Source organism: Corella eumyota, chromosome 5, assembly GCF_963082875.1.
Source record: "Corella eumyota chromosome 5, kaCorEumy4.1, whole genome shotgun sequence".
In the NCBI taxonomy this organism is placed as follows: domain Eukaryota; kingdom Metazoa; phylum Chordata; class Ascidiacea; order Phlebobranchia; family Corellidae; genus Corella; species Corella eumyota.
In genome coordinates, this window is record NC_137494.1 from 1,793,214 (window position 1) to 1,804,097 (window position 10,884).

Below are 10,884 nucleotides of genomic sequence, written 5' to 3' on the forward strand. Positions count from 1 at the left end.
TCTTTACTAGAAAGTTGGTCTAAAGACCCGTCCCAAGACGCGCTTGTAAATTCATGCGGCGGCGGGCATTCAATCGTAACTTCCTGGTCACATAGCGACGTAACACTACGATGTGTTTTTGGGACATTAAAACCGGTAGACAAACATGGTTTTGTTGATGGAAAATAACTGCAAACCGGTCCAGAGTTATCGTAATCTAACGAGTGCGTAACTTTTGTCAAAGGTGGCGCATGTATCCATGACAAGTTACTATTCTCGTGATGCGGTAGATTGTGTGTATTATGATCTATGTTCTCCATCGGTTGCTGTACCTCGTTAGTGTTAAGATCAGTGATCGAGACTTCGTTGTAGCCGCTGTCAGATAAAGGCAGCCTAGGTGTACTTTTCGGCAATCTTAAAATTCAATAACTTAATATTTAAACATGTTTATGTTTTTTCTTATACTGTAAGCTTGCGTATAATAAAGTACACTACTTAGAACTAACAACACAACTAAAAAATTGATGGCAAGCTAACAAAAAAAAAATATACGCCGATCTTATTTTAGTTACGTGTGTCGTTACTAATTAATAACTTAAACAAACAAATATATTACCTGACAATATATATTACAAATATATTACCTGTAATAACTTAAACAAAGAAATATATTACCTGACATCCGCGATTTCTTTTCGGCTTCTTTTTGTAGGAGGGTAATTTGTGGGCGATAAGAGACTCCCACATTGTGACGTATGTTGTTTGTTGGGGCACGGTGTTCTAGAATTAATAAACCCCGGAGAAAGTGATCGTCTTCTCAAACTAAAACAACTAAACTTCGTTAATAAGTTTTTGCTAAGGGTTTTAATACATTTTTAATTGTAACCATAGTCTGTTTATATTTTGCATTTAGAATTTAAACAAGTTTTACCTTCTTAGACAAAAACTTGCCGGAAAATTTCCTTTTTGTCTCACAATCGAGTTTTCGCGCGACAACTTTGTGACGTCATCATCGATGGAATCTGTTTCGTCACTTTGGTTTAACGATTCAATCTAAAAGGTAAGAAAAATAAAAAATATCTACTTTTCTTAAATTTTTGGTACTAGAAGTACATTTTATTGCAGCAAAAAACCTATAAATGTCCACAACTTTAAGTCAGGCGTTACGGGTAACTAAAACAAGTCACAATTGCCCACCTTCTTTAAGAAAAAGTTTAGAAAACTATTACCCTAAGGTGGTATGAAAAAATGTATATATATGTCCATAAATTAAAACAACTAAATGAAATAATGTGAGTATTTGCCATCTTTACCTTTTTTACAACATCTTGTATCACCATTACGCCAAGTGATTCGGACAAAATAAAAGCAACACCCGCGAAATAAAACGAGTATCCGTAAACGTTATTTGTCGATTTCTGTTGGGTTAGTTTATCATTTGAAGAAATGTAAATTATTATCCCAAGCACGTTAGAAAGACCTGTGTAGAAATAAAGTATTTTAAAACAAAAATAGCCTTATAAGAAAATATGTTTTGAAATATATAGGTTATATAATATTACAATAAACTATAATAAAAAATGCGTTATTTTCACTATTCCCAAATCGCAAAGCAATCAAAATAGATCAATATTGGAATAATGCACTTGATTGAAATAAAGAAAAAAATCAAATGATTATGTGTCGTTTGTTATTTTAACTTTTCTCCGTATATATTTCTGCTTGTATATAACATAACGAGGCTTAGAACAACGACACTTTAATTACTTATACTCCCAGTGGGTTTAAATAGTTATTCAAATATTATTATTTTTTACTTCGTATTTTAAAAGCGATCAGTTAATAAATATTTTCACACATTAGTTATTGCATCTTTTTATTAATGTCATATGTTATGTTTTTTAATTGGTCCTATGAGATACAGTTATTACGAAACTTCGTGCAAATGTATTTAGAAACAATATTGTAATTGTACTTTATATAATGGTAGAACTAATAAAAAGTGCCCAATTTGTCCTGTTACTAGTATAGCGGAACATTGATTTATGCCATTTTAACGATATATTAAACACATTTTTTTTAATTTAACATTTTATGTTGCTTTTTGTGAATTTAAGTTTCTATAAAAAAATGAAACTAGAACAATATTTGACTTACAATATCCCTTTATTCTAATTCATTACTTACATACTATTTACAATTTTATAAACATAGGTAAAGTGTTTGGGCTTACCTGATAACACGAAGAAAACGCCTCCAGTTAGTGGAAAAGTAATTTTGTTTTTAATCCAGATTTCACCAACTAACAATAAAATTGATCCCGAAAACTTTAAGAGAATACTGAAGATTGGAAAAATGCAAGACTTGCGAAGAAACTCTAAAAACAAATTTAATTTTAGGTAAATTTACTAAAAAAATAAGTTAAGACCGTTTATTTTTAATCATAAAACAGTTTATATCAAAATCAAAAAAATGCAGCTAAAAATTACAATAACGTATTGGAATATCGATAATAATATATGAGAACTTCAGTTATACTTATAATAAATATAGATGAGGTTGTGCTTTGTATGTCAATCTCAGCTGTCAGGTAGTCAAGAATACGACACTGCCCCTTACATTCAGCTAAAATATAAATTATAATTACTACACACCTTCAATAATTTTTTTTGTCTACGTCATAGAAAATATAGTGAGATTGTAAAAACTGACTAAAAGCGTGACGTCATTACTAAAATTATGACGTTATTAAACGTAAACTTACCCGCGCCACAACAAATTTGCCATAATCCCGAATTTGAAGCAATTTCTTTTTGTATAACTTCAGTTTTGTTGGCCTCGTTGTGGTTATTTAAAGAACGGTCGGTAGGTTGTACTACGAATGGCCAAGCTGCTGTTTGATACAACCAGTGATCGGTAAAAAGTGAAATTACTAGAAGTAGAAACGCAGTTGTGGACCCCAGGCTTAATACTCCACGCTAAATTGAAATTGTTTATTTAACATTAACAATTTATCCTGTTTAATTTGAGGTAGGGTTTTTGACATGATTAATAAAAATAAATCAAAAAAATTAATGATGCGATATTTAAAACGAATCAACTTTTCAACAAACGATTTTTTATACTTACTCGTAGAATTGCCAAAAACGTCATTTTTCTCTTTAAATGTTTTTCTTTTAAAAAAAACACAAGCTTTTGTGATAAATTTGCTTAAACAAACAAATAAAAAACTAAGCTATTCCAAATTAAATATGTGAATTACTCAATTAATACCTTTTTTTTTATTCGACTCTATGATCTATTTAAATTTTCAGAATAACTTGTCCTGCAATTTTTTTAAGTTACTGTTAATAACAGAACACAATACAAACATCTTGAGATGTAAATTTTTAAGCCTTCTTCCCCTTGAGAATTTCCGTGGATTTGTTTCAACAAACAATAGTTCAACTGTAGAAAATCGATTTGGACGACATTTTTTAGAAATGATGAGCCACTGACTTTACCAAGCCAAAGTTTTTTCGTGTTTTTGTCATTGTATGAATATTTGAATGTTTGCATTAGAAGATATTTATTAGTAATTTAACAAAACAGTCTGTGGCATGTCATAGTTTTTAGTAGAACTGAGACGCTATTGTTTTTCGTTTATATCTGCTTGTTGATAGCTAAATTTTTGCTGTAACACCACAAATTGTTTAAAGATAATAAACTTAATATTTCATCTGTAGTTCAATTAGTAATATATAAACTAAACTGTTTTTTAACATTTGCAAACACATGTCATGCGCTAGTCTTCGAAATATGCTATGCGTCGTAATTTAGTAACAACCGTCACTCGTATCTATAGCAACATCGTAAATTCAAGTTTTGGTGTGTTTTGCTTCCATTTTTCTGTGCATGCCTTAAACTTAATAAAAAATGCCGAAAAAGGGAAAGAAGAAGGGTGGAAAGGGTAAAAAAGGTGGAAAAAAGGGAGGGTACGTATTTTTATTAAAAGATTCTGTAGTTTTTGTGCATAAATATCACACTTTTGGCGAATTAATGGACTTTTTATTTTACGTTTTTATAGAAAAAAGGGAAAGTCAGGTAAAGCACCAAAAGTAGATCGTGATGTAGAATTAACAATGGCGCTGGCCAACGCCAAACTATGGTCAAGTAGATTGGAAGTTACTGAAAAATCGAGGAATGAATACAGGTTTGTAATTTGCGACAAATTAAAATACAAACAGACAAATGTTCTTATCAATCTGCCGATTAGCAGATTAACAGTTGGTAAACTTTATCAATAACATTTTTAACTTCCTGAAGTAACTTAACATCTTGTTGCGGTGACAAATGTCCCTCTATATTAAGGCTGTGAAGTCAATTTTTTACTTGCTATATTAGATTTTTTAATTGCTATATTAGATTTTTTGGTATTAATATTTTTTTTTTTTGTATATATATTTATCCTCGATGTGGGAAAGTCGAATGCGCGACTTAAACATAGAGTAACATCAGTTACTCCGACCCAGTCTCGAGTTGCCTGTGGCGGTTTGGAATATTATAGAGATTATAATTGCCCAGTAATTATGCTGCTGATCAAGTGCTGGCTCAGCAGGAGTTCATACCGTTTATATCGCCTTACTCAAGGGCGCTACAGCATGAGATCAATGGGGATTGAACCCACGACCTCATGGTGGTGTAGCAAGTGTTCTTACCACTACACCACGCTGCCGGCTCAAATTCTTTATTTATAATAAAGATTTATAACACGGTTACCCAATTGTTTCAAATTTTACCTTTAACATTTTGTTTAGAGAAACTTGTAAACGCATGGCAGGTGAAAATGAGAAACTTCATGACACACTCTTTCAATCTGAGAAGGACACAATTGAAGTTGTCACCTTTCTTAAAAAGGGGGACATGAATAAAGATGAGCAAGTAATATTTAAAACTTTGTTATATTGCTTGTTGTTAAATATTAATATATTTGTGATTAAATTTGGTTTTAGTGTTTATGTCTGGATTTTGTTTGGCTAGTTCTTTTTAATATATAAATTTAAGTAAATTTTTTTATTTTAAAACTTATTTTATATATATTTTTTGTATATATCTTTATCCTTGATGTGGGAAGGTTGACTCCACGACCTAAATATAAAGTTACATCAGTTACCTCGACCCAGTTTTGACTTGCCTTTGGTAGTTTGGGATATTATAAATTATAATGGCCTGATAATTAAGCTGCTGTTTAATGGCTGGCTTAGCAGGGGTTTATACTGTTTATAGCATTATTCAAGAGCGCTACAACATGGGAGCCATGGGTTCAAATCTAGGATCTCATGTAGTGTAGGAATGGTTCTGACCACTACATCCTGCTGTTGCCTATATATAGATTATAGTCTTTATTATTAAAGTTTAAATAAATTGTATCTGCATACCTAATATAGATAATGTTTATAGATTTCGCAATTGCAACAAGATTTAAGAGATCTTAAAAAAGAAGGAAGAAAAGAAAAAGAAAACTTGGTAAGTTTTGTAAAGGCGTTAACGAATAAACTTACAGTTAACCATGGACTATCTAAGTTTTTATTATTTAACATTACCTGTATTATATTGGGTAATAAACTTGTGTTAACATAACTACAGATGGCAGAGTTTAATACCCAAATAAGTGAGATGGAAGGAAGGTTAGAACAACGAACCGGTGAAGTTAAGTTAATGCAATCTGAGCTCAAACTTGTGAAAGAATTTCGTCGAAAACGAGCACAAATGCAAAATGAATTAGATGAAATACGAGAAAATTTGTTCACTGCTAACAAGGAACACAAAGATACGCTGCAGAAAATGGAGCATAAGGTATTTATTACAAAGTTATTGTACTAAAATTTTAAAAAAACAAACCCGCTAAACTTCTGGTCTATAATATAAAAAAGTATTTTATTCCACTATAAGTACAGTTAATAAAATAAATTTTCATTGCTTTTAAACCCCTTTTTATTATTAATTTTAAAACTGTTTTATTTAAATTTAAACCACACAAACTTACTTCATAATTTTGTTTAGTTTTTTGAAGAGAAAATCAGATTAGAAAGAGAAGCAAGCCAAAAGATTGCAGAATTAGCTGAACGTGCTCACACTGAAGCTATAGCAAATCTTGATGAGACAACCAGATCTGTTTATAAAGAGAATATTCGACTTAATGAAGCTTTAAGTTACCATTTAAAGGTAGGATGTTTTTTAAAGGTTTAAATACATAGCTTGTGGTATAACTTTAATTCTATCAACATTGTAGCTATATATAAGTAAGAGTTTGAAGTAAACAAGTAAAAAAAAACTTTGTTTTTTATAGTGATAGTATACCTTCTTGTTGTTTTATGTTTATTTAATTAAATGTTTTAAACATTACAAGTTTAACATTAAAATCTTGAAAATTTTATTAAAATTAAGGAAGCACAAACCTACCAAGGCCAATGTGAGCTTTTAACCAAAGAAGTTGAAGAACTGAGGGCCCACAAGAAATTAAATGATGCTACTGTTAAACAAAAAGTCACTGAAAGTAAAAGACATAAACAAGAAATAACAGACCTAAGAGATAAAGTCGGGGAACTGGAAACAGCATTAAGTTGTATGGTGAGTCAACAAATGGTTGTTTTTGTTTGTTTTTACATGTAAATGGACTTACTGATTAAGGTACCTTTTAACAATGCTTAATACACTGGCTTTATAACTAGATGCCTTTACCATGTTAGAATGTTATTATTTATTACCTACCCTTGACAACATTCTGTTTGTCATTATATTATGGTTAAAACTAGCAGTTAATATTGCTTGCTATAATTTATCTGCGCACCATAAACGGCAGTTTTATTTATTTTGCAACCTTAAAAATTGGACATCTTGCCACTAATGTTTGTTATTTGTAGGTGTGTTGCCTGATCAATACCCTTCAATTAACTGTTATTTAAAAAGAATTATGTTTAGTGCTTTACTAAAGAGTACTATGACATAGCTGCAATGGGGATTGAACCATGGACGTCATGTGTTGAGGTTTAGTTTCTATGTACCACACTGTAGGCTCATTTATGTTGTGTTTTATTGCAGGTGAGAGAATTTCACCATGAGAAGCAAGTCGTTGAAAGAAATGTTAAAGTTAAGTTGGAGGCAAGTGAAGGGGAGTTGAAAAAACTTCACAGAACATTGGAACTTAAAGATAAAGAAACAAACAAAGTAAGTTTAAAACTTATTTACATCTTATTTTTACCAATTCTATTTCTACTTTTGTAAAAGGTTTTTTAAATTACTAAATTTAAAATATTTTGTTTCAGGTAAAGAAACTAGCCAAGAATATTGTTGAACAACGAACAAATGTTGAAATATTTTTTCTGGATGCTTTAGAGAAAGTTAGAACAGAAATTTCACTTAACAGGTTTGTTCCTTCCCTTTAAAAACAAATTTAAAATTAAATATCCTTATTGAAAGCTTTATATTTAACCTCTAGATCCCAGTATGTTCAAGCTGCACAAGCAGCATACCAACGTAAAATGTTAGCTGCCCATGCTGGCCAAGCTGAGTTTCCAAAAATTAGAACTTTTGGAAATAACGAGAAAAGTACAAACAGTGTTTTTGCTGATCTTAGTGAGGCTGAAAACTGGTATAATATCAATTATTTTGAGACGCTTTTTACATTCGAAATTTACTGTAAAACACTTTAGTATGTTCATAATTTAAGTCCCGTTATATCAATAGTATTAACAGGTTTTAAATATAGTAAATATGTGGACTATTTTATAGCAAACTTTCGTTTAAAAAAACAAAAAAAAATTTACCTGTCATTAAATATTTTGCTTTTCTGATTTTAAAGGTCAAGTTTAGGTCGTGATGTTGATATAAGAGATCTTACTTGGGAACAAAAAGAAAAAGTTTTGCGTTTACTTTTTGCTCGAATGAATGGAGTTAAAGGGGCAAATAAAACAACAAGAAACAATAGATCAGCTCCACAATCTACCCTCAGTATTAAGGACAAACCATCAGGGTATATAACCTTGTTTATTAGAGGTTAAATTGGGATCTAAAAACCAAGTTATTACTAAGCCAACAAAGCTAGTTTTTACCTGGCTTAAATAGCTTAAAGGATGGGCCAAACATTTTTTTATGTTTTGGTTGTAATGTCAACTGTCTTATCCTTAAGATAAAGAAATATATAGAAAAATCCTACCTTTTTTTTCCAAAATTTGATTAAGCAATTTGGTTTAAACTTTATGTAAAAATGAATCTGATACTGTTTAATTTAGATCAAATACAAAAGCAATCGAAGGAACACAACCCAATACAACAGCTTCCAAAACCACACCACATCCAAACACATTTCTAACACAACAAGAAGATGCAACAACCAATGTTTCTCTTCCTCCTTTAACTATTAACCAAATTGCAACCTAAACTTACCAAGCTTAGGTTAAATTATGTATTTTTTCGTTTTATTGTAAATTACAAGATTTCTATATTTTTTATCAAACAAAACCCAAAAAAAACTTAGGCGTATTGATATCGTAGTGACTCCACAAGTTTTAGGGTAGGCCTTGTAGTAAATCTGTTATGGCAATCACTAACAACGCAATGTAAATAGACAAACATTTTGAATCGCCCTCGTTGTTTACATAGTAAACTTTCTTGTAAACCGGTTTCATCGCGCATTGGTGTAGTATAGTAATCTGGTTTGCAAGTAACTTCATCTTACTTTTGCGCACTATAGTAAGTACAGTGTGTCGTGATCATGAAAGTTATAGTAACAAGTATGCCAAAAGCTGGCACAAAAACTTTAGCAACGGCACTAAGAATACTTGGCTACAATGTATACGATTATGAAGAACAGTTCTGGTATTTGGGAGATGTTTTGTTAAAAGCAATGAAAGAGGGTTGCTCAACTGAAGTAATTCGCGAGATTTTTAAAGATGTTGATGCAGTAACAGATTGTCCTGCTTGCACATTCTGGGAAGACATTTTAAAAGCTTTTCCAGACGCGAAGGTATAAACAATTTTCGTCGCAAACCAAGGATTAATTATTTTATAGTAACGTCATTATTTTAATTAAAGGTTATTCATACAAAAAGGGAAAACGAAGACATTTGGTTGAAAAGCTTAAATAAACAACTGGAAGAAATGGGTGCAAGTTTGTTTGTTCAAATTGTCATGACTTTGACACCAACTGGTCGAAAATTTCGCAACTATTTGAACTCCCAAGGTAGGTAAACATACCATCCAAGGTTGCTTATAAAAATTTCAAATATTTACTAGAAATGTTAGAAGGTTAACTAACTTATCGAAAAAACAAAAATTTTGTAACCTCGGCTGTTGTTAACTTTACCAAATAACTTATTTTGTTTATATAATTTATTGTTTTGCATACAACACAAATGACCCTAAACATCAAAGACGCTTTGCTCAAAAACGCAATCCCCAATCAAATTGGTTACCATTTTATTCCATTTAACTTGTTAATTAATCAACTTTAGGTCGTGTCCAGTTTTCTATGACAGATAAAACTTTGTGGAAGAACCGAATTTACAATCCAATGTTGTATAAGTTAAGATACAGGGAACACAATGCACGCGTTTTGGAGGTAGGGGTGTAAAAGTTGGTTAAAAATAGGTGTTGTTTGTTCTATTGTTTACTCGCCCTAATAGCGTTTTTGTATTGCTATTGCTATATAACAAGCATGCAAAGTTACACTTTCTTTATGTTTAATAATTAACCGCCAGCGTGGTGTAGTGGTAAGAACACTTGCTACACCACACATGAGGTCGTGGGTTATATCTCCACTGATCTCATGCTGTAGCCTCCTTGAGTAAGGCGCTATAAAATCCTGCTGAGCCAGCACTTAATCAGCAGTATAATTGTCGGGCAATTATAATCTATAATATCCCAAACTGCCACAGGCAACTCTAGACTGGGTCGGAGTAACTGATGTTACTCTATGTTTAAGTTGCGCATTCGACCTTACCCACATCGAGCATAAAAATATCTATAAAAAAAGCCTATGTTAAATTTAATCCCCTTGCCAAGTTATATACCAGGCAACTTTGAATAATTTGTTTATATTTGTTGCAATAAAATATTTCAGGCGCTCCCAAAGGATAAGCTGCTACAACTTGATTTTAAAGATGGCTGGAAACCACTTTGTAAATTCCTTGATGTTGAAATTCCTGATTCTCCGTTTCCTCATCAAAATAAAAGAGGGGAAATGGTTGAAAAATTTGTAACCGAGGGTTTAATATTTGGTCAAATCAGAAAAGAATTTTCTGGTGTTTTAGGCATTATTGTAGTAATGTTTGCAGCAGTTGTGTTTTATTTTTTCATGTGATTATGTAATCTACATTTCTCTTATAACACACCCTTTTTTATTTTCTAAATGATTTCAATCTGTATATTACGTAATGGGTATAATGATTTCATTTATTTTAAGTTTACGGAAAAATAATCCGATATATAAAAACTCCACGATCCGCTTATGCACTCCGCCTTTTACAAAGGTCCGATTTTTGTCATCAATTTTTTTTTGAAAAAAAAAGATAAAAAAAATTCATTAGTCACGTGAAAAACACGTGTTTATAAAAGAACAGATAGAAAATAATAATTTAATAAAAAAGAATAATATTTTGGATCTCTGTTAGTTTAATTTTGAAGGTGAATAAATCTCTAGAAGTATTTTACTTTTGTTTTCGTTTTGTAACTTTATTTCATTTATTAAAAGTTTTTGGATCTCTATTAGTTTCGCACGCCCTACATAAACAGAGCGTGTAACCAAAATGCGGCACATGTAATTAAACAAAGAAGTTGCATAAATTAAACCCTTACCCTAACCCTCACATATTCAGTTTACCCATTAACACATCTGACTCGTAAAGTGGACTTAGTTATACTCATTAA

At 31.2% G+C, this 10,884-nt stretch overlaps 2 protein-coding genes across 2 annotated transcripts; both read left to right on the plus strand.

Moving 5' to 3' along the window:
* The first annotated feature begins 3,822 nt into the window (after positions 1 to 3,822).
* Positions 3,823 to 8,591, plus strand: LOC145752721 (basal body-orientation factor 1-like). Its single transcript, XM_082569047.1, has 12 exons — positions 3,823 to 3,953; positions 4,046 to 4,171; positions 4,776 to 4,899; positions 5,419 to 5,484; positions 5,605 to 5,814; positions 6,022 to 6,183; positions 6,406 to 6,588; positions 7,060 to 7,185; positions 7,284 to 7,384; positions 7,457 to 7,609; positions 7,820 to 7,990; positions 8,250 to 8,591. Exons 1-12 carry the CDS (start codon positions 3,895 to 3,897, stop codon positions 8,395 to 8,397), a joined length of 1,629 nt encoding a protein of 542 aa, XP_082425173.1. The 5' UTR covers positions 3,823 to 3,894; the 3' UTR covers positions 8,398 to 8,591.
* Positions 8,592 to 8,731: 140 nt separating this feature from the next.
* On the plus strand, positions 8,732 to 10,318 carry LOC145752567 (uncharacterized). Its single transcript, XM_082568871.1, has 4 exons — positions 8,732 to 8,983; positions 9,052 to 9,199; positions 9,471 to 9,577; positions 10,079 to 10,318. The coding sequence occupies exons 1-4, from the start codon at positions 8,732 to 8,734 to the stop codon at positions 10,316 to 10,318; spliced, it is 747 nt and encodes a 248-aa protein (XP_082424997.1).
* The last annotated feature ends 566 nt before the right edge of the window (positions 10,319 to 10,884 follow it).